Here is a 23498-nt window from a genome sequence, read left to right on the forward strand (position 1 = left end):
TACCACAGGGTTGAGTGCAGTATATGAATCTGAATAAAACAACAAACAACAAAAGGAGTGCATTAAAATTAACATCAGTTGGTTTTAAAAGACATAAGTTCATTTGCCTGAATATAGCTACAGGACTTATCCCTTTGTTATTATTTATAGAGCACAAGAAGTACATCTGATGTTGTCCAGCCAAGCGTCGGCACAAGAGTCAATAGGTGCAAGTCTGCAAGAATAAATGAAGGAAACATTACAGTCAATTCAGAGTCCATTAGCACCTGAACATCACTTGAAATAGGTAGACTGTTGCTGTAGCTAATGAGAAGACGCCTTGCTCTTCCGAGAATCTGAATATTTTGTCACAATTTGTGAATGTCTTTTAAAATCTCTTTGAAATCACTGGTGAACTATGAAGCTACAAGGTCAGTGTTTTAATTTTTCAACCTGAAAATTTTAGCTCATAACTGAAAATAAATAAAAATCTGAATAATTATCCTTCATGCTGAGAGAATGGGGTTCTCATCACTCATGTCTCATATTTTATATGGCATCATCCCTTCTCATGCTGTCATTTCATCACCCCAACTGCTCTCGCTCCCTCAGTGTCTTAGCAACAAGAGACTGGCTGGCCCACTGCAGCTAACTTTCTTTCTACCTCCTCAAATCAAATAGTTCATCCATTTAAATCATGCATCAAAGAAGCCTGCCTCTTTTGAACACACAGCTCACAAAGGGCCCAATCCTACACTATTTAAGCCCATGGACAATTGACTTCAATTTAAGCCAATTGACTTCAGTAGAAGGAGGATCAGGCCTTGAATATCCCAGCTTAGTATAAAAGATGTATAATGATAAAGAAGATGGTTGTGGACCCCCGCCCTTTTTGTGTGTGTGTGTGTAAGAAAATGGCATGGCAGCTTCACAGGGGAAAGTCCTGAAATATTGATGAAAATCACCAAAGCATCGCCACCATTCACAAATGCTATATATTCATTTTTCTATTTGAGAAATTCTTCTTTTTCTGCAATGCCCACAAGGAGTGAATTTACATAAATTATATTTGCATATTACGATAAATCCTCAACATTATTACCTTGAAGATTCATAGCAGACTTGGAAATAAAATCATATTTAATAATAATTGTAACTTCCCATATTAATATCTTAATTGACTGCCAGTCCGAACTGATAGAAAGAGAGGGCAGTCATTATCTACAAGTGCAACATGGGTTTTTATCTTTCCTTTCCTGTAAATGTAGAGTATTAACAATAATGAATAACAATAAGATTATTAATAATAATAATAATAATCATATTTTGTCTTTGTGAGAAGGGAAAAATGGACAGTTACTGCCTTTTAGTTAGTTATCTGCTGGGTACGCTGAAACCACCACCTATCATGCTGACCAGTATTGTATCCTAGTTCCCTTGTGCTTTCGTGTCTCCTGTATTCACCTGTCTTATACTCGAACTTAGAACTCTTAGGGGCAAGGGCCATCTCTTTGTTCTGTGTTTGTACAGTGCTTAGCACAATGGGGTGCTGGTCCAAAGGCGGCTCTTAGATGCTAATGCAATACAAATAATAATAACTTAGGCCTGAATTTTCAGAGGTACTGCCACTTCTATTTATTTTGTGGCAGTTGTAAGTGCTCAGCATTTCTAAAAAAAACAGGCCCTTGCTGATAAAAATTCAATTCCCAGCTCTGCCGCTCCTCCTGCTAGTTGATTTTGGGCATGTCACTGCTCTGTGCCTCAGTTTCCCTATCTATAAAAGGAGGGTACTGATACTGATTTCCATTGTAAAGTATTTTGAGATCTAAAGATGAAAATTACTATATAAGAGCAACACATTATTAATTATTATTAATTAATTAATTATTATTATAATAAAATCAAAGCCTTCCAAGATTCAATGCAGCGAGTGCATCAATGTTTCCACCACTATACCCCGGGAGCAGGTGGTTTTCCTAGCTGTTCTAAGCCAGTCTGCCTGCTCCATATAGACTCAAAACTCACCTCCTTGCTGGTGCTTGACTTTATTAACAAACAAATGAAAAATAAGACCATGAAGTTCAATCCAAATCTTTTCCCTAGGCTGGCTGCTCTTAGAATTCCTAGCTCAGGGCTGTTCAGTCTATTCCCCAGGACCATTCTTCCTCAGACCCAGGATCTGTGTCAGGGCACCTCACCTTTGAAGCCTGGCTTTTTATTACCTCCTGCTGGAGAGCCCCATCCTCCTCCCATTCATAGCTTCAGTTTATAACTTTCCTACAAACTGGACTCTGAGTAGAAAACTGGCATGAAAGGGGTCTGATTTTCAAGCCTTCTGTTCACTACACAAATCTCACATGGCAACTCCGACTGACTTCAATGCATGGAGAGTTTTCAAAATCAGTCCCAAGTTCTTTACCCTGACAACCGTTATTTAGACAATTAAAATATCACTAACTGGTTACATTCTAAGATTTGTGTTTGCTTTATGGCACTATAGGAGTGCATGACATTTCAACGGCAAAGATAAAAATAGGATCCCTGCTCCAAAGAGCCAAGGCAGGCCCCCATGTGGGAAAAACAGTGGCAAATAGAAGTGGGTGAACCATGCTTGGAAAAGAGCAATTTTCTGCAGAGAACAATTGAGAGGTAACAGCTGATTGAAGAAGACAGCAAACAAAATAGAGGGGAAATCATTCAGCCCATTTGTGCATGATGAAGATTAATAGTTTTTGCCATTAAAAAAATCCACTTCTAAAACTATCCAGGGGTCTGTTCTTGCATTCCTTGCTCATCCCAAACTCCCACTGACTTCATAGGGATTTGAGAGTATACAAAGAATTCAGGATTAAGCTCCAAGTTACTTCTTTTAAGAAAGAGGTTAATAAAAAGCTACAATGTGGTGGGGGGCAGGATTTGATATCAGCCTTGTGTGCTCGAGAAATTTCACAACTGAACTAATTTCTTATGCTTCCTGGATCAGTGGAACTCAGGCTGAACTTAGGAGGTGACAAGCTGGAGTTCTGGGGACTAGAGTTGCCATTTGTCAAATTTTTCATGGAATTCATAGATTCCAAAGCCTGAAGGGATCATTGTAATCATCTAGTCTGACCTCCTATATGACACAGGCCATAGAAGCACCCCAAAATAATTCCTGGAGCAGAGCTTTTAGAAAAAACATCCAATCTTGATTTTAAAATGGTCAGCAATGGAGAATCCACTGCAACTCTTGGTAAATTGTTTCAAAGGTTAATTATTCTCACCATTCAAAATTCACACCTCTCTTGGGGTACAGGTATTGATAGATTGGTCCTGCATCACACACGTTGACATTCCATATTTAATTTGGGTAGAAGGTACAAAAAATCCAGCGGATAGTGGTCCAAATACTTTCAACTCCAGTTACCAAGGGGTTCAGCATCAAAATAAGACGGTGCTGGGCAGAAAAGGTGTGTATCCAGGGCAGTCAGCATGTATTCATAGGCTCTTTGGAGACTCACCTATTGGCAGAGCTCATAGAAAGCCCCAGTGGAAGTTAAACGTACCACCTGCTTCCTGGTGAGGGACCCATAAGAGGGCTGAGATAGATGCTACCATCTCTTCAATAAGGGTGAATCTGCCTCACCATTCAGGTTGCTTTGCTAGTGAAAGGAAGTATAATTTACACCTTCCTGTGCCCAATTTTCCAATATATTTATTTGCTGTTGGCTGTTGCCCATTTATTTCAGACCATGTGTGTTGTTTGCACAGAGACATCAGGTGAAATTTCTTTTGTGGTTTAATTCCAGCTTAGCTGAGTACCCAGGAGATTTGTGGCCTTCCTTATCATGCCAGTTTATAAATGGCAATATTCCTCACAACTAGCACTGTTTGACACAAGTACATCAGGGACTCCATGAGAACACAAATCAGTCTCTTCAGAGGAGACCAGCAGCAGCACAAATGCCCACAGCTACCCATTATGATACTACAGATAGACAACAGTTTCCAGATTTGATGGACATCTGGTTGCCTAAAAGTTAGACACTTAAATCCATAGTCAAGTATCAAAATTAGTGGCTGGAGCCCTGACTCCAAGATGCTCCCCTCCCTGCCCAAGGTTTCTGAGCCCAAGCTCCAGCCTGAGTCCAAATGTCTATGCTGCTATTTTTAGCCCAGTAGCATAAGCACCAGTCAGTTGACCCGGGCTCAGAGACTTGTTGCTATGGGTCTTTGCAATGTAGACATACCCTCTGTGGCTCTCTTTCTTACCCATCTTTGCAAAGCACTGCAAGAACTTCAGAAGAAAAGTGCAAAGTAGAATTATTCAGTAATAGGACTCCATTTCTAAAAGCAATTTAGTATCACAGTTAAATGATTTACAGTGTGTATATATGTGTGTGTGTATAATCATGTTTAGATACATTATTCATCAAAAGGTAGTTTGATTAGTGATTGGATTAGGGGACCAGACATCAGAAGTTTAAGGCTCTACTCCCAGCCCTGCTACTGACTCACAGCATGGACTTGGGTAAGTCCCTTAACTTCACTGTGCCTCCATCTCCTCATCTGTAAAGTGAGTGATAGCAACTCAGGCAAAGTTTGGGTACAGGTCTGAATATCTACAGCATTCAAGGGGATTTGGGTGTGAAGTTAATTTTCATTACCAAAAATGAGGAAAATACTTACACCGCTACTGCCTAATGGAATGCTGTGAGACTCAATTAATTAATATTTGTGAAGATGCCAAGAAAATTATTTTAATTACTAATTATTATTAATACAATAGAAACCAAGGGTAATCATTATAACTCTTTCCCCCTCTTTCTAGAAGCAAACCTAACCACTCACATACCTCATAAAAACAAGCAAAAGCATGCAAACAAAATCTTCCAGGACAGATTTTCAAGATGCTCAGTCATGCACCATAGATGGAAACCAGTATTCTATGCAGGATGCATTGTGGACAACCTGCTTTTACTCAATTATGTTTGGATGGGGGGTCAGTGATGAAAAGCAGTTTTAATGCTGAGGCTTTGTGCAGCAAAAAAGGAGAGGAAGACTGGGCTTGTCATTCAGGGAATGGCCTGGCAGCAAGATCTTGATTCTGTTCTAACCTCTGCCTCTGGATTGCTACGGGATGTTGGGCAAATCCCTTCACCTCTCTGTGACTCAGTTTCCCTATGTTTAAATCAAGGCCTTTGGAATTTTCCTCCTCATTCTTTGGGTTTATCCTGCAAATACTACTCCTGTGAGTAGTCTCACTGATAGTACCCATTCATTAGTAGGTGTTTCATTCATTTACATTCATTAGTAGGTGTTTGCAGGATCAGGCCCTCTGTTGCCTATTTAGGCTCTGAACCTGTAATGAGCTCTGCTTGGAGTGACCCCCCCCACATCAATGGAGAGCCCCATTGGAGCCAGTAGGATTCCATGCTCACATATTGGTCCACTAGTGCAGAGTTTATTGCTCTTGAATTCTTCAGGACAAAGGGAGAGAACCTAAGTAATTTATGTTTGGAAAATCTCACCCCTTGTCTTTGTAACTGTCTACATTGCAGATAACACATTGTGGAAGCCAGACAAAAATAATTAACAGTCTCATAGGGGACCGTGAGACTAATTCATCAATCTACGTATATCTCTTTGAGATCCTCAGATGAAAGGTGTCTTGAGGATCACTCTAAATAGTAATTTTTAATAACAAAGGTTACATTTGTGCTTTATTTCTTCTTTTGTATCACTTATATTGTCCGTTGTATTGACTGAGAGCAAAAACAAAATCCCAAAGCAACCCCTGTGTCTCTGCATATCTTTGGACAACTAAGCATCAATTAAAATGTCAAACATGAAACTGCATGTCTCTCAAAACTGTTGGAGCCTTTTTTCTGTGTGATTTAATTTACCTTTTCCTCAAAATCATGAATGTTTCCAAGCGATTCTCAGTAGTCATTTATATGTCAATGTATCGTTTCAGTTAAAAGAGCAATAACCCACAACCCTCAGGGGGAGGAACTCGGCTCCCTTACACTACTAGCAACCTTTGACATAATTAGCTGTGACAAATTGATTTAAAGTGTGGCTGCAGGAAGAGGAGTACGAAAACTCTGCTCTGCCTTGTGGGCGTTGTAGTCTTTCCTCTTGCACATGCCTGGGCCGCAATAAGGAACTGGACTCCAACTCCCATAGTTCCCATTAGCTTATACCGCACAGGCTCGGAGTCCATATGCCCGGAGTGGGTGGCTACATTGTGTCTATTGTATGGGTTGATTTTTGTTTTGTTTTGTTTTGTTTTGTTTTGGGGGGGGCTGGCATTTTGTACATCACGGGAGGCTTAAATTGGAGTGAAAAGCATGGCTGATGAGCAAGAAATCATGTGCAAACTGGAAAGCATCAAAGAGATCAGGTATGTTTTCTTTTGTGCAGCATCAGTAACACTAAGCTATTTTCCCTCTCCTTGAAGGAGTGAATGAGTTACACCGATTTGAAGAATCTACTGTTATGTTACAAAATAAAATAAAATAAAACACCACAACGAAAAACCCTGGGATGAAAGCTGGAGATAATTTTTGAAAGTAGGAAAAGAAGCATCTGCTGAGAGTGGGTGCCGTGAAACATGCATTACGGGGTGGTGATTGTCATGTATTTCCAGAGAATTAGCCTTAAGTAATAAAAAGGGGAGGGGTGGGGGAGAAAGGTGGCAGCTATGAATGGACAACTGGAGATCTGTTTTAAAGCGGTTGTGGTTTTTTAATTATTATTTATTCCAGTAAACTGTTAGGATTTTTTTTTTTTACTCATTCATTCCCTGCATTCTTCTGGGTGGCTGCATCTAAGAAATTTGAAGGGAGGTGGGGGAGAAAATTACAGAATATAATGTATGTACATGAGCCAAATATGCATCCAGAGCACAGAAGCTGCTTTGAAATTAGGGAGGTGGGGTTGGGAAGTGTTTTTTGTTTGTTTGTTTTTTTAAATAAAATTTATTGATTTGGCTGGAATCACTTATAATGCCCTGCAAAAGTGTCTGTATAGCTAATGCTTTGGGTACTATGCATTGCAACAGTGTTGTGGCTTGCAGAGGAATTTGGGGAGTTCTTGTAGGGAAGGATTGAAAGGAAAGAAAACTGAATCTTGGGAGATCTGTTTAGCCAGCTGACACCTCTCTCTTTCTCTCTCTCACCCCCATTTGGAGGAAGGAGTTAGGGTTAAGGATGTTGTGTGAAGTCAGACTGGTGAATGTTCTTTTCCCTGTTCCCTCCCTTTTGTTTATTGTGGTCCTCTCCTCTGAAGGAGTTATTGGGGGCATAGGGTGGAATGATGATGATGAAGCAGGGACACAATGGCACTCAGGCTACTATTGCTTTCCCTTAAAGAGGTTTACCAGCAAGGCAGGAAGCTGAGTCTCTCCACTCTTCAGTGCAATCCAATATACCACTAATTTTTATATAGTGGCCTTCATAGAGTGAATCACAGGACATGTTGCAGGAAGAGTCAATCATAAGCAACAATGTATGGCACCAGGGTGGATTGTTTTATCTGGCTTTAAATGCTCAGTTTGCGTCTATTAGTTTATGAACATGATGTTCCGGTTACTGCCCAAGTTGCGTGCATTTAACATTAATTTGTGCATTTAATAGCAAAAGCATGTAATAAAGAAAGTGCAATAATTTTGAAAGTAGCTGGGAGGAAGAACAAATAGTGGGACTGGGATATATATGTAGTATTTATACCATGCTTATCAGCATGGTGAGTTGTGTTTTTATATTTTTGTATCAGGAAAATGTAAGAGACAAGTTATCTGTGGAGTGCGGGTGGGGAAGGGGAAATCAATAAAACAAAGAATAAAAAAGTCACTGTAGCATGGTCAGTTTTAAACCTGTATTAATCGATTGAGAAAAGAAACTGAAATCAAACCACAGAATAAGCAACAATTCAATTACTATAGTTTTTATAGTCATTACACCTTTAACAAAATCTCTTAGTTGGAATACTGTCTGAGTATGTAGAAGCAAATTATTCTACCATGCAAGGGCCAAGACCTTCCTCACGCAAAGACTGCTCACATCAATAATGGTGGCAAGACCAGGCCCCAAATTATTTTTGTATATAGCGTACCAAAATATATACAATGAGAGACAGGACAGTGAACATGTTCCGGATTAATACTGAGGCTTTGAAACTTCTGTGTTCAACTGCCATAATTGTCGTCTTTTAAAACAGATCATCAGCCAGTTAGAAGTTCTGTTGAGACTTGATTGTTGTAAAATTGGATTTAAATATATGATTTATTTTCTGCTTGGTTCTTACAATACTTTGTATTTGGGAACATCAAGCACATTAAGTTTTTTGATTCAAAGGTGAATTTAGCTCTAATTATTTAATTTGACACACTTTGCTGTTGTAGTTATTGGCCTTGTAAATTATGAAAGTGAAATGAAGATCTGTGAAATCTAAGAATCGTTCTGCATCAAAGAACTAAATCCTGATTACCATATTGACCTAAATAGACAGCCGCATTTAACTGGGACAGATCAGGTGAATAAGGCATGTTGGTTTTGGCCCAAAATAGGCCAGATAAGAAATCACAAGCTCTGGATATTTGTACTTTTATGCCTGATTTATTTTAAAGTACATAGACAAATTTGATGTGCTTAAAAGGCTCCACCATACTCTAATTCAGTGGTTCCCAAACTTGTTTCGCCGCTTGTGCAGAGAAATCCCCTGGCGGGCTGGGCCGGTTTGTTTACCTGCCATGTCCGCAGGTTTGGCTGATCGCGGCTCCCACTGGCTGTGGTTCGCTGCTATAGGCCAATGGGAGCTGCTGGAAGCGGCACGGGCCCGAGGGCCAAGGTCCAACCTTGTTAAGAAACTTCTCTAGCGCCCTTTCAAACAACCAAAGGCACATTCAACCACCATTCTGCACTTGCTGAAGCTATAGTTGAACCGTTTCTTACTGCTGTCCAGATGGCCAGTGTATGGCTTCATGAGCTATGGGAGCAAGGGATAGGCTGGGTCCCCCAGGATAACTATAAGCATCTCAACGTCATCAGTGTTCATTTTGTGATATGGAAAGAAAGTCCCGGATTGCAGCTTTTTGAACAGACCCGAGTTCCTAAAAATGCTCACGTCATGAACCTTTCCTGACCGTTCTACGTTGATGTTGGTGAAACACTGCCTGTGATCCACCAGCCCTTGCAACACCATTGAAAAGTATCCCTTTCGGTTTATGTACTCTTTGGCAACGTGGTCTGGTGCCAAAATGGGGATATGTGTGCCATCTTTTGCCCCACCACAATTAGGAAACCCCATCACAGAAAAACTATCCACTATTTCCTGCACATTTCTCAGACTCACTACCCTTCGTAGCAGAAGCTGGTTAATGGCCCCGCATAATTGGAGCACAGCAGCTCCCACGGTTGATTTACCTACTCTGACCAGTAACTGTCTAGTGTTGTAAGCCTCCAAATAGTGATCACCAGGCGCTTCTTCACTGTCAGAGCAGCTCTCATTTTTGCATTGTTGAACTGCAGGGCAGGGGAAAGGGCTGCACAAAGTTCCTGGAAGGTGACCTTCTGCATTTGAAAGTTCTGCAGCCACTGCTCATCATCCCATATCTGCAAAATGATGCAGTCCCACCAATCAGTGCTTGTTCCACAGGACCAGAAACAGTGCTTAACAGAGTTCAGCTGCTCTGTGACTGCCAGCAGCAATTGTGAATTGTTTTCTTCAATGGCTTGCAGCAGGGCTGCTTGCAGGACATCGCTATGTTCCGAGCAGAAGACCCTACTTTGGCTCTGGAAATACCCCAGGAGAAGGTGCGAGGTATTTGAGACGCTCACAGCAAGAGTGCACAACTGAGCAGGCTGGGGTTATGGCGCATGCGCAGTGGTTTTAAGGTGTCAAAACCACTGGGTTGTTTGCCATTGAGCACAGTGCATCATGGGATGCCGATGCAATGTTCCCATTCTCCCATGTGACAATGTTTTGGTCCCATGAGGCATTGCACAAACTTCCCAACACACACTGCAGCAAGTTGCACTTGGGGATAGCTACTCACAATGCACTGCTTTGTGCATCGATGCAGGCACTGCTAGCGAGGACGCACTCCATCGAGACAATGAGCATGGTGTGGCCATGTACTATCACCTTAATTCAGGGGCTCGAGGTCAACTTGATTTCTGTAGTGTAGACAAGCCCTCAGACAGTATGCTGAGGAGGGCAGTATAGGAACTTAGAATGGAAAAGAATAGAAATGAGAGCAAAATCAACTATTTAGGATAGGTCCTAAATTTAGGTTTTTGTTTTCAAAAATAAATATTTTAAATGCCCTAATATTAATGGAAATGTCTTCATAATTCAGGTGTACTTTGTTTTTTAATATTAAAAGTTAATTGTCTGAGTTGGAACAGTCCCCTGAAACTCTAGTGTTGTTGCATTCTGGCAGCACGCTGGAACTAGAAAATGAAACTGACTAGTAACAGCAAAGAAATACCTTGCAACACCAGCAACAAAAGTGCCATGCGAACACCTGTTCTCACTTTCAGGTGACACTGTAAGTAAGAAGCAGGCTGCAGTATCTCCCGCAAATATAAACAAACGTGTTTGTTTTAGTGATTGGCTGAACAAGAAGTAGGACTGAGTGGAGTTGTAGGCTCTAATGTTTACATTGTTTAGTTTTTGAGTGCAGTTATGTGACAAAAAAAAAATCTACATTTGTAAGTTACACTTTCACAATAAAGAGAGCAAAGAGTCCTGTGGCACCTTATAGACTAACAGATGTTTTGGAGCATGAGCTTTCGTGGGTGAATACCCACTTCGTCGGATGCATGGGATTGCACTACAATACTTGTATTAGGTGAATTGGAAAATACTATTTCTTTTGTTTATCATTTTTACAGTGCAAATATTTGTAATCAAAATAATATAAAGTGAGCACTGTGCACTTTGTATTGTGTTGTAATAGAAATCAATATATTTGAAAATGTAGAAAAACTTCCAAAAATATTTAATTTCAATTGGTATTGTTTAATTACGATTAATTTTTTTAATCACAATTAATTTTTTTGAGTTAATCACGTGAGTTAACTGTGATTAATTGACGGCTCTACTTCTTTTGTGATGGCTACAAGAAATTGACCAAGTATAAGGGACAGTATAGTTAATATATTTACTTTTGAAAATTACATAATGTGTATTTAAAAGTGCATATATTTTGATTGAATCCCTCTGTCCCACCCTACTCTTGCTTCCAAATGTATTGGTGCAACCCCCTCTTCCTTTGCAAAGTCCTATTGAGGTCAATGGCACGGCACATGGCGTCAGAGTTCAGTGCTAACAGATCTGGATGCAGGACTGGGGCCTTAGACTGTAAACTCTTCTGGGCATTGACTGTCTTCTGTCTTAGTGAGAATGTCTAGCATATTATGGATGCTCCTGGAAAGCACATAATTAATAACAGTGCACTGAAAAATTCACATTATTCACAGTACGTAAAGTTAAGCACTTGTGTAAATCTCTGTAAGATTGGGCCCTAACACTGTAAGAATAACCAGTTTTAATACCAGTTGCTCTAATTCTCTTCATCCTCCCACTCAAAAGTAATAAATCTTAATATAAAATAAATATGCATTCATTTTCTAAAACTGTTAAGACATCATGCACATCCTGTCTCCTCAGTGGATGAAAGACTTCTTTCCAAAGTCTAGTAAATTTGCAAGTTATAGAGAGTTGTATAATACGTTTTTCTTCTTAATTTTCATCAGATTATCCGTTATGAATGTTTGCTTCATATAGAGAAAATGGCACTATTAATCCTGAAAGTAAAAAGTATGACAACTTTTTTTATTGTTACTAAATAACTCCCCAGAGTTTACTGCGGTCATTTTAAAAACTCTTAAGTGACCACTAATTCTTCACAGAGACTAATATACTTTGATTTGGGCCACTGGAACTGAAGTCTAGTCAGCAACTACTTTCTTGTTGAAACTCTGGCTGCAGAAATCAATGCATTCAGGTAGCCATTTGTTTTGACAAAATGATCTCTGGCTTGATTAGGGATGACTTTTATCGATATAATGCTTTTATAGCTGACTGTTTGTTTTTTTTCCAGCCATTTTTACTTTCATGGGCTGATTCTGATTCTTTAAAACTGAGTCTGTTGGCTTCCTTTTAAGAAAATGTTTGTATCTATATAAAATATATAATATTCTCTTTAATAATACATGGCATATACCATATGAAATATACATGCCTATAGCTTAGGGTTGCCACTCATCCAGGTTTTACCCACACAGTCCGGTTTTTGGCTTCTGTGTCTGGGTGCCATTTAGGGTTGCCAAGAGCCTGGTTTTTGACCAGCTGGTCTGGTCAAAAAGGGGACCTGGCAGTGTCTGGTCAGATGTACTGATGGACATCAAAAGTCTGGTCTGTGTGGGGTAGGGGGAGGCGCTAAGTCATTAACCCACACCAGCCCCTGTTCAGCTAGAGCTACCTCCTGCCTGCATGCAGGCTCCTAGGCCATGGCTGCACTGGTGCTTTACAGCGCTGCAACTTTCGCGCTCGGGTGTGAAAAAAACACCCCCCTGAGCGCTGCAAGATACAGCGCTGTAAAGCCTCAGTGTAAACAGTGCCGCAGCGCTAGGAGCGCGGCTCCCAGTGCTGCAAGCTACACCCGCAGAGGATGTGGAGTACATGCAGCGCTGGGAGAGCTCTCTCCCAGCGCTGGCGCTGCGACCACACTCGAAACTTCAAAGCGCTGCCATGGCAGTGCTGCCACGGCAGCGCTTTGAAGTGCAAGTGTAGCCATACCCCTAGTCATGCTGCAGCAGCTCCCATTCCAGCTGTGGAGCAGAGGGAGCCCAGCTCGGTGGCAGGGGTGTGTGCGGGGGTGGGGTATGTGGAAACAATTCTGCAAGCGGTGCGGGTGGGGGGAGAGAGGAGCTAGTGATGGGGGTGGGGGCAGAGCAGGGTCTTGGTGGAATAGGCAGGATATGGCGCAGGTCCTTAGGGGTCTGGTTACCAGCATTTAGAAAGGTGGCAACCCTACTGTAACTGTAAAATATTCATCTAGGTGAATATCTTTGTAAATGTCTCTGGGTGACCTCTGAGTCAATCCAATTCCATGTCTGGCTTTTTACTGTGCACACCTCTGCTTCCAGCTTTTCTACTCCCCAGTGTAATGGTGCTGATCAGAAGCAACATTAATCCAATGTCTAGAGGGAGGTTTTTTTATTTTTAAGGCTGTTTTTAAAATGTCTCATGTGATGAAGGACTTTGTTGTATTTTGTTCCAACGAAGCATGTAAAATTTCACTCAGGATTTTTTTTAAATTCTTTTATTGATATCAGTGTTGGACATTTCTGCTATGGATATGTTACACCCTAGAAAAATAACCCATGATGCTATATTTTGGATCTCCTGCAGTTATCTCAGTCCCACCCATAAAACTCATGATCGGAGCCAGAATTTGTTACCCAAAGACTTGATCCTGGTCCCTTTGAAGTTCTTTGGTCAGATTTTGATTTCTCAACAGAATGATCACAGTTCCTCTGGTTTTCATTTTTGATCTTTTGAAGCTATAGACTACTTTAAAAATGCACAGGGGAGGGATCAGAAGTACTGGAGGCTTAGACAGGTATTGTATTTGTTCTTGGAATTGGACACAAGGGATGTAAGAGGAGCGGTAACAGAAGCAACTCCAAAGCCTTCACAATAGCAGAGCTGGTGGGCACAGTTCTGGTGAAAGCAGGGGCTGCATCTCCAAGATCATGTCTTTGAAAAGTGAAGGTTGGAATACAATTGAATCATGGCCTGGCTAAACTGGATTGGGAACTAGAACAGGTTCTTGACTGGGCAACTGTTTTAAAATGGAGATGGTCATGAAGCTGTGTCGATTCAGCTAATAGTAAGCATAGCTCTGCTATGTTGCTTAAACAGCCAGTTCCTCTCTCCTAGCTTTGGAGGGAAAGACATTGCTCCAGACTCCATAGCTTTTATGTGTAGAAATATGAGCTTGCACCATTTTAAAAAGAAGAAACAAAAACTGGAATGTAGAACAAAGGGAGCTGCAGTTACAAATAGCATTAAACGGGATGGAGGTCAGCAGAAAACTGAGACTACCCTGTGGACTGCAGGTGGAATTTTTAGATGCTTCGTAATGCCATCAGAACTTTTGATATCTTGGAGCATCCTTTGTATAAAGCATAAGTCTGTATTTTAGTGTCTCAGTCTACTGTTGAAGATAGTTGGCATCTGCATCCTATACTCCCATTTCTCAGAAGCTCCTTTAAAGCCCAGCAGGAATGAACATTTCTCTAGAATTTCCTCTCTCGTGATTAAGGTTTAATTATGACTGATACAATGCTGAACACAATTGTCCTGGTCTACAGTAACTGCTAAATCGCGGTAAATTTCATGTAATCTAACTCTATTGTCCAATACAATAAAAAAGTTGTAGTGGAGACAAGACCAGTGACAGAGTTGGAATTAGAACCCAGGAGTTCCCTGATTCCAGGATTCTGCACAGACCACCCCAGTCTTTCATAGACTTTAAGGTCAGAAGGGACCATTATGATCATCTAGTCTGACCTCCTGCACAATGCAGATCACAGATATACTTTAGTTCTGACCTTGTCAACTTTTGCCAACCTCTTGCTATCGATGTGAACACAGTGATGTACAGTGATGTCTCTGAGCAAACAGAATTTACATTGACATTACGGCAGTTGTCCTTTTATATTTGTAATTTCTGGCGGGTTGTAGGAATAAGACTTTGCAGATGGAAAAGATCAAGGCACGCCTGAAGGCAGAGTTCGAAGCCCTGGAATCGGAGGAGAGGCACTTGAAGGAATACAAGCAGGAGATGGACCTTCTGCTGCAGGAAAAGATGGCCCATGTGGAGGAGCTGCGGCTGATCCATGCTGACATAAATGTGGTATGTAGCAGGGGGATTGTGGGCAGGATATACTTTATATATAGTTCCATATGCATTGTCCTAAGGATATTCAGTTGACAGATTAGAGATATGCAACCTGAGCTTTCCTGACAGCATGAAAGGATTATATGGATGGTATCAAACGAGTTAAAGTTAGTCACTGTTAGTGCTTGTCTGTATCAGGCGAGATGATTTTCAATAATAGACATGGGAGGGATTTAGGTCAAAGTGAATGAACAACCAAACCCATTGCTGCTGCAATGGTACCAGCAGCCATAGTAACATTATTCTGACTCTTCCTAGCATATAACCCTCTTAGTGCTGCCTAATTTAACACCTAGAACCTGGAAGGCTTTGGCAGCTGTCAGGGGTTTGGATTGTTTTCTTTTTGGGAAGCAGGGATGGTTTGTTATGTTTGCATAGTGCCTAGAATCAGGGAGCCTCGATTTCTCCCTGAGACAACTAAACACTGCTGCAATACAAATAGTAAAACAAGCAGGAGAGTGAAGGATAGTAATACAAAATAGGGAGACTAATTATTAGAGGGGTACACTAGAGAGTGCTGAGGATTTGGGAACTGCTAGGTTTGCAAAACCATTCTGAATTAGCAACTCCATTCACCTGCAGTTTTAGACCCACACTTTTCCCTTTTCTTAAGGGTGAGTAAATATTTTTAAAATGTTGAGCTAAAGGGAAGCCTGGGCTCTGTATTAGGGATGGAAAAGCTCCCAAACTGTGGGAAGGCACAAGTGGGTGCCTTGAATATATGGCACATACACCACCTTCATTTGTCATTAGAATGTTCTCACCCCCTCTACTCCCTGCTTCTCTTTCACGCTGTCCTACTTGCACTCGATGATTTCATCAGATTATCTTTCGCTCTGCTGCTTCTCTCACTCTCTTTCCCAAGTGGAACATGTACTCAACATCATCAGAGTTAAACTTCTGAAACCATGGTGTATTTGGAAAGGCTTGAAATAATGCAAATAAGTTGGGCCTGCCCCAGTGGAGATTTTTTTTAAGGGTTATTTTTATAACCTTCCTTGAGAATCTTTCCAAAGTGCCTGCATTTGGTGATCCAGCTAAGCGGTTACCACATTTGCCTTCCTGGGCTGCTGTGCAGAGGAAGGAGGTGCAAGCTGAATCCTTCTTGACACTACCTCTCACATGTTTAACACAAAAACATTGCCTGGCCTAATTGCTTCCAGCTGCTTTTTCCCTGCCCATATTCCACCCCACAGAATGTTAACTCCTTATTTGGCCATTTCATTGTCTGACTATTCTGCACCCATCTGAATGTGAAAAGCTCCACTTTCTAAAGGGCACCATCATCTTTGCATTCTGCCACCTCTGGCTGGTGAATCAGAGAGCTGTGAATGGAGCAATCTGTTAAGCAAATGTCGTCTCCTGTTTCAGATGGAGAACACCATCAAGCAGTCTGAGAATGACCTCAACAAGCTCTTGGAGTCCACTCGGCGCCTGCATGAAGAGTACAAGCCCCTTAAGGAGCACGTAGATGCCCTACGGATGACTCTGGGCTTGCAGAGGCTGCCAGATCTGTGTGAGGAGGAAGAGAAACTCTCTCTTGAGTAAGTCTCCAGATCAAATATTACTTTGTCTTGTAACCAGTTATGATTCTGTTGGCATTTTGTCATTTTTGTTTCTGGGCCCAGCTGGAAGGTAGGAACTCAGAGGCAATCATGAAAAACAAAATTGATTGAAAGCGGAGGAAGCATGTGTGTGCCACAGAAATTAGCCAGCCTTTTACAAGCCTCCAGGGTTCTGTCTGAATATGGGGCAAAGATCGAAGTTACATTTAGATCAGCCAAAGCTGCAAACCTCAGCTCTGACCTGCAAGTTAAACGGTGTTTGAATCTAAGGTTTTGGTTCTTTTTTTTTTTTTTACATTACATGATACTTTTTCCAAAGGATCCATTCCTTCCATTTGAGTAGCAGGTATGGATATGATGCAAGAGAGGAGAGGAACTCAAAACTATCACCCACAGTATGTCTTCTACTAAGGGTGGCTTTAGTGAGTCTTGGTCAGAGTTCAAATTTGTGCTGCAGCTGTTTAAAAAAAAAAAAATCACAGAATCTAATCTGGTAAGCTGTGGCTGAATCCAAATGTTTGGATCTATGGAAAAAATATAAAGGATATGCTCTTCTTTTTGAAAACCAGGGAGGACGTTAATGTTTCTTTCGAGAATGACACATCTAGCCTTGTATCTAGCAGAGACCAACCCCTCGTGCTTGAAGGGAAGGGAACAAATTCTCTGCTTTGGTTCATGTGATCTTGTTGGGTGGGGACATGGAGATTTCTTCATGATTCACTATGAATAACCTGATCCTCCTGTGGTCTTAAATATATAAAATCAACTCTTACCCCTGGAACATATTAAATTAATAACTATGCAGTTCATCCCTTGCTGCAGAATTGTGCTCCAAAATCTCAGTTGATATTAAAAATGAAGAATAAAAAACATTTCTTAGGGCTTGTTGTTGCAGATAAAACTTTGAAAACAAGAACCTGAAACATAATATATCAACTTTGCTATAATTATTCCACTAACTAGTTACATGATCAAATCTGGCTCATTAACTTTAAAAAATTTGTAAAAACCTAGATATTGAGAGTGGATGGAATTCATTATTTGACAAGTCTCCATCTATATTAGGATGATCCTTAATTAATGATTGTCAGTGGGCTTGTGGTTTTGGCCGCATGTAGTATTTTAACTATTGTCATTACCTCATTTTAAAAATTTTGGTCCAAATGAGTCCTTGGTGCAAGTCATTTGATTCTAGAAGAAGAAAACCAGAGTTGAGTTTGGCCCATGATGTTTTAGCACAGAAGAGTCATTACAAATCAATGCTTGTTAAATAAATAAATGACAGGCCAGCAGTTGATTATAATTTGTTTGTTTTTGTATAGTTACTTTGAAAAGCAGAAAGCTGAATGGCAGACAGAACCACAGGAACCTCCCATTCCAGAATCTCTGGCTGCAGCTGCAGCTGCTGCCCAGCAGCTACAAGTGGCTAGGAAACAGGACACCAGACAGACAGCAACTTTCAGACAACAGCCACCTCCAATGAAGGTGAGGCGTTGTCTCTTGGGGGTCAAATATACAGGCTTTTCTCTTGGGTGATTGGAACATATCATGTTCATAAAGGAATTAGCACTGAAAATAATGATGTGCCCAATTCTTATTTTGCCTGCTTTAGGGTAAACAAAGGGCAACTCCACTGAAGTTAATAGAGCTGCACCAGTCAGTGAGAGTTCAGAATCAGGCTCTGTATCTTGTATGATTCCCCCTGTAGTGACTCTTCAGTCATAGGACAGGTACTGCCAGTTTCTACTCTCTGTGCTTCCTGAGCTTGAGAAACATTGTCACAGGGAGAAAATATCAGGTACTAATGGGTTCTTCAGCCCAACAGAGAAAGGCATGACAAGAACTAGTGGCTGGAAGTTGAAGCCAGTTTCAAATTAGACTTATGTTGCACATTTTTAACAGAGAAGATGATTAACCATTGGAAGAAACTACTAAGGGTATGGCTACACTCGAAACTCCAAAGCGTTGCTGCGGGAGCGCTCCCGCGGCAGCGCTTTGAAGTGCGAGTGTGGTCATGGCGCCAGCGCTGGGAGAGAGCTCTCCCAGCACTGCACGTACTCCACCTCCCCGTGGGGATTAGCTTACAGCGCTGGGGCAGTGTTTATACTGGCGCTTTACAGCGCTGGGGCAGTGTTTATACTGGCGCTTTACAGCGCTGTAACTTACTGCACTCGGGGGTGTTTTTTCAAACCTCTGAGCGAGAAAGTTGCAGCGCAGTCAAGTGCCAGTGTAGCCAAGGCCTAAGTCTATGTCTACACTACAGCTTATGTCAGCATAACTTATATCACTCAGGGGTGTGAATAAACCACTCTCCTGAACAACATAAGTTACACCAGCATTATGTGCACAGCGCTATATCAGCAGGAGAGTGTCTCCCGCCAGCGTAGTGTCTGCCGTTTGCGGAGGTGGTTTTATTATGCCGACGGCAGAGCTCTCTCCTGTCAGCATAATGTCTTCACCAGATGTGCTGCAGCGGCGCAGCTAGATTGGTACAACTATGCCGCTGTGAGCGCTGTACGTATAGACATGGCTAAGGAAAGTAGTTGAGTCTCCATCTCTTGATGTCTTCAGATTAAAACTAGATGCCTTTCTGAGGGTATGCCTACTGGATGTGGAGGTGTCACTTCCAGGTTGGAGAGGCGTACCTGTGCTAGCTTTGACTGAACTAGCATGCTTAAAACTAGACTTGAATCTGCAGCTACATGGGTGCCTGGGATGGACTAGCCACTCCAAGTATCCTACGTATGTATTTTGGGTGGCCAGCCTGTCCCACCACCCATGTAGCCATGGCTACATTGCTTCTTGTTAGGGCACTAGTTCAGTCAGAGCTAGCACGGGCATGTCTACCGGAGCTGGAAGTTTACATCTCCAGCTCCACTGCAGACATATCGTGAAAGATACAGTTTAGTCAAGCACAAGTTATTGGGCTCAATACAGGGATAAGTGAGTAGAATTCTATGACCTGTTGTATACAGGGGGTCAAACTAGATAAGCTAAATAGAGGTGCCTTCTGACTTAAAATCTATGAAATCACAGCTGGCCTCCTAAACAATTTTTCTGATATAGTCAGACATTGTCAGTACAAAAATCTTGAAAATGTGAGGGGAAAGCCCAAAATAAATTTGAATTTAATATCAAAATAAATGATAAAGTGGGGCTGCACTGGCAGTTTTATTCATTTGAAAATTTAATTCAATAAATCCTTTAGTTTTCAACTGACCTGAAGTTGTTGTAGGATCTAGGAACCTTGCCGCAGGATTTAGATCCAGTTCGCCACTAAGTATGCAAGGCCTTACTTATTTTTCCTGTATAGTAAGTTAACTTATTAGAGCAGGTAACATGCTCAATAAGCAGTGTGTCTCAACAGAACTTCATGGGTTTATTACTTCACAGAGAAATAGGTTGCTAACAGGGTCCTGGTCCATGACTGGAACTCCTAGGCACGATTTCAGTACAAATAAATTAATAAAATGGTAACATTGCATTGCAGGCCTGTTTATCATGTCACCAGCAAATTCATCGGAACGCACCAATATGTCCACTCTGCAAAGCAAAGAGCCGGTCTCGGAATCCCAAAAAACCCAAGAGGAAACAGGATGAGTGAAACACAGAAAATCCATGGAAAAAAACATGTGACCCATCCTAATCCCTTTCCAGTAGAACTGTAAACGTGGCCAGTTTATTGAAGTGCAGACTTAAGTATGACTTACCCATTGTTTTCTAGTTAATGTGACGTAAGCACAATGTTTCTGTTCCGTCTTAATTTCCATCCAGTCCTCACATTCTGGTTTTAGGAGAAGTGCTGATGGTGTTACACTTTTACATTTTAGTCATTCCATCTTTCTGACTCCTAAGCCAAGTGGAACCTCTAATGTAAGTAGTCTCAGTGCTGATGAGCATTTTGCAGATGATCCCTCCTGTGAAGATATATTTGAGGATACATGTTTCATAGTTAAATACATTAGACCTAAGGTACCTCTACTGTACTTGCCAAAATGACCCAGTTTTTCCAGCCCTACACTGTTTGCCACACAGTATCTTTTGCTAAAAAGCAGGCACTGTCTATACAACTATAATATTCTTAATGATCAAGTGTTACTATAGCAAGTTCATGGTTTGGGTTTTTTTTGAGAGAGAGTTGTTGCTAAAAGATTACTCTAATTTTCTCCTAACAGAAACCCACTTGAGGCACAGAAGTTGCTGAATATCCATTTGCTATGCTAGAGACCCATGCCTTGACCTAACCAGCAAGATTACATGGGCTAGATAGAGAGTAAAACTCAGCATATCCAAGGATTTGGGGGTGTATCTGACATGACCAGAAAAAATAGGGATATGGGCACACGGGAGATCAACATATAGTTCAGTTTTATGGGGTTTGATTATATGGTTCCTACAGAACTGGATTAAAATTTGGGAAGGGGATCAAGCCATTGCATCCATATTAATATAAAATTATGTTTAGCATCTTAATTAGGCCATTTTCAGCAATCGTAAAACAGACTTCAATTCAATTAAGAACTAACTAAGGCCTCAAGAGCATTTGTAGACTTCCTGGGCTCTGAGCCAAAGAGCTAATTTTAGTTCTTCAGGGGAAATCATAAAATACCCTGGATGTTAGTGATCATTGACTGCAATATTAGCCATTCTAAACCTCTTCTCCCCCTTACAACTATGGGTCAAAAACAGCTTTAGCACAAGCAGGTACAATGCCCATTGAAGTCACAAAGAATTTCACTTGTGTACTTCTCAGTAGCACTTGTTGAAAATTTTATGGTGAAAACTGAGTTTTTGACAAAAGGAAGTTTTCACCAGATGAGTGCACTTTCCTATACAAAATTCTTGTTTTTCAACAAAAACCATCTAAATTTTCCACAGAAAAAAGCCATTTTCCAACCAGCTCTACTCCAGAGCTGACTTTGACTTCTTACTCTACACATGTGCCAACAGAGCTCCGGCTGAAGTATCTATCAGAATCCCCGATATAGGGTGAGCGCCTTTCCTTATTTTAGCCAAAGTAAGAGTAGCTTCTCTGAGGAAGGACAAGAACAGGGACCTAGAACTTCCTGGTTTCTAATCCCAACTATACCACTTACTCCTGGTGCCTTGAGAACATAACTGACTGCTTTGCGATTGACACTCTTCAGTAGGGCTGATAATACTGACCTGTCTCACAGGGGGATTATGCAAATTAAAGAGCCTTGAATATTAAGAATATTTCTAAAGTACTAAATATTCTTTTCAATAACACTTGGGATTACAGAAAGAGCGAGCCACTTCCCTAGGTTTTTATCCTCCCCTCTCCATTGCCCCAATCCTTCATCCATAGTTGTGCTGGAGTGGTTGTATTAAGGCAGAGGTCCCCAAACTGTGGGACATTCCCTCCCAATCCCAGGAGGGCATGGAGGAATGTTCAGGTTTGGGGGGGGCAGGCCAGCCCCCTTGGAGAGGGAGGGACACCCAGCCCGACTCTGCCTCCAGTTCTGCTCCAGCCCCAGTCTGGGCTCCTGATCCTGAACACAGCTCCACTCCCAGCCCCGGGCCTGACCCGTCTCCTGACCACAGCTCCTCGGGGGTGGGAGAAGAATAGGTTCCATTACTGGTAAGGAGAGGTGTGACAGAAAAAGTTGGGGGACCACTGTATTAAGGATTTTTGTTTGTTATTTAAACACAGAATAAGCCACACCCTGGCCTCTGGTGATGAGACTTTACCGACTACTGGGGACTTTACAAGCCCACATAAAAACCTTTTGCTGGCCAAAGCACATGAATTGCCCTAAGTCCACCGCTGCTTGCCACAGGGTGACTGTGGGGTTATATTATTTAGGCCATGGCTACACTTACAGTTCTGCAGCGCTGGTAATTACAGCTGTGTTCGTACAGCTGTGTAGGGCCAGCGCTGCAGTGTGGCCACACTGACAGCTACCAGTGCTGCGGTGTGGCCACATTTGCAGCATTTGCAGCGCTGTTGGGAGTGGTGCATTGTGGGCAGCTATCCCAGCAGTCAAGTGGCTGCAACGTGCTTTTCAAAAGAGGGGGGTGGGGTGGAATGTGACAAGGAGCGTGGGGGAGACAGAGACAGTGGATTTTTGGAGCTGACACTGTTCTCAGCTCCCTGCCTTGCAAGTTCTAAGGACTGGAAGATACACAGTGCCTACCTTCAATCATTTTAAAAGTTCTGACCCCTCCCCCCCCTCTTATTCACTAAATGCAAATTATGTACTCCTAAATAGCTGTCAGACCAGATAAGCATCTGCTCAACACGGACTTCCCCCTCCCCCTCTGCCGTGTGAGCATGCTGTTTCTCTCTTCAAGCAAACAGCTGTGAACATTCCAAAGTAATTCCCCTGCTTGCCTCCGCTCGCTCAGCAAACAGGAGCTGTGTTTGTTTTTTAAATAAGCAGTTTGGCTGAACTCCGAGCTCCCCCTTTCTTCCGGTTTGTTGTGGACAGGAATTCTGGGATACCTCCTTATACCCCGGAGGTCAATAAAAGCTCTGGTGGGGTCCACACTTGCTGACCAGAGCTGCATCACCAGCGCTGGAATCGCTACACCCGAGGCACTACCGGGTGTACAGCCAGCGCTGCAACCAGGGAGTTGCAGCGCTGGCTGTGCTTTGCAAGTGTGGCCACATCCTGAGTTGCAGCGCTGTAACCCCCTCACCAGTGCTGCAACTCTCCAGTGTAGCCAAGCCCTCAGATGGAATAAATGTGCCAAAGATCTTAACATAACCCAGTCTCTGTCCAGAGTTTGCTGTACAGAGACATCAGCCTGCTTAGTACCATGGCAAACACACCATTCAAAAACTTATTAACCTTTTATTAAAGATACAGAAAAGAAGGGAAAAACAGTTAAAGCATTTGAAATGGGCAGTATTAAATATGGCTTTAATTTTAACAACATCCCTTTTTCCCTTTAGCTGGAAAGAGTCTTAGAAGGAAAAATCCCTTGCTGGACAGTCTCTTAGGTAGTATCAAAGATGGTAATAACGCTCC

At 41.8% G+C, this 23498-nt stretch overlaps 2 protein-coding genes across 3 annotated transcripts in view; one reads left to right on the forward strand and one right to left on the reverse strand.

Annotated features, from left to right (window-relative positions):
• Nucleotides 1-22385, reverse strand: part of ZC3H12B (zinc finger CCCH-type containing 12B) — a 132702-nt gene extending 110317 nt beyond the window's left edge. Inside the window, exon 1 of the mRNA XM_030575548.1 lies at nt 20214-22385. The gene's annotated coding sequence lies outside the window, so the exon portion shown is untranslated. The remainder of the gene's footprint in view (nt 1-20213) is intronic.
• Nucleotides 6179-20220, forward strand: ZC4H2 (zinc finger C4H2-type containing). 2 transcript variants are annotated; one of them, XM_030575551.1, is made up of 5 exons: nt 6179-6364; nt 14722-14893; nt 16310-16482; nt 17826-17988; nt 19994-20220. In XM_030575551.1, exons 1-5 carry the CDS (start codon nt 6312-6314, stop codon nt 20105-20107), a joined length of 675 nt encoding a protein of 224 aa, XP_030431411.1. In that variant the 5' UTR covers nt 6179-6311; the 3' UTR covers nt 20108-20220. The 2 variants fall into 2 exon arrangements, with proteins under 2 accessions (XP_030431411.1, XP_030431412.1); XM_030575552.1 differs by lacking the exon at nt 17826-17988.
• Nucleotides 22386-23498: the final 1113 nt, after the last annotated feature.

The sequence above is a fragment of the Gopherus evgoodei genome, chromosome 9 (genome assembly GCF_007399415.2).
Source record: "Gopherus evgoodei ecotype Sinaloan lineage chromosome 9, rGopEvg1_v1.p, whole genome shotgun sequence".
Classification (NCBI taxonomy): Eukaryota; Metazoa; Chordata; order Testudines; family Testudinidae; genus Gopherus; species Gopherus evgoodei.

Excerpts from the sequence above, each read along its gene's own strand:
- ZC4H2 (XM_030575551.1), top strand. The coding sequence starts at position 6,312 with ATGGCTGATGAGCAAGAAATCATGTGCAAACTGGAAAGCATCAAAGAG. Across the intron at positions 6,365-14,721 it reads GAAAGCATCAAAGAGATCAG|GAATAAGACTTTGCAGATGG; the intron begins GTATGTTTTCTT and ends GGCGGGTTGTAG. Across the intron at positions 16,483-17,825 it reads GAAGAGAAACTCTCTCTTGA|TTACTTTGAAAAGCAGAAAG; the intron begins GTAAGTCTCCAG and ends GTTTTTGTATAG.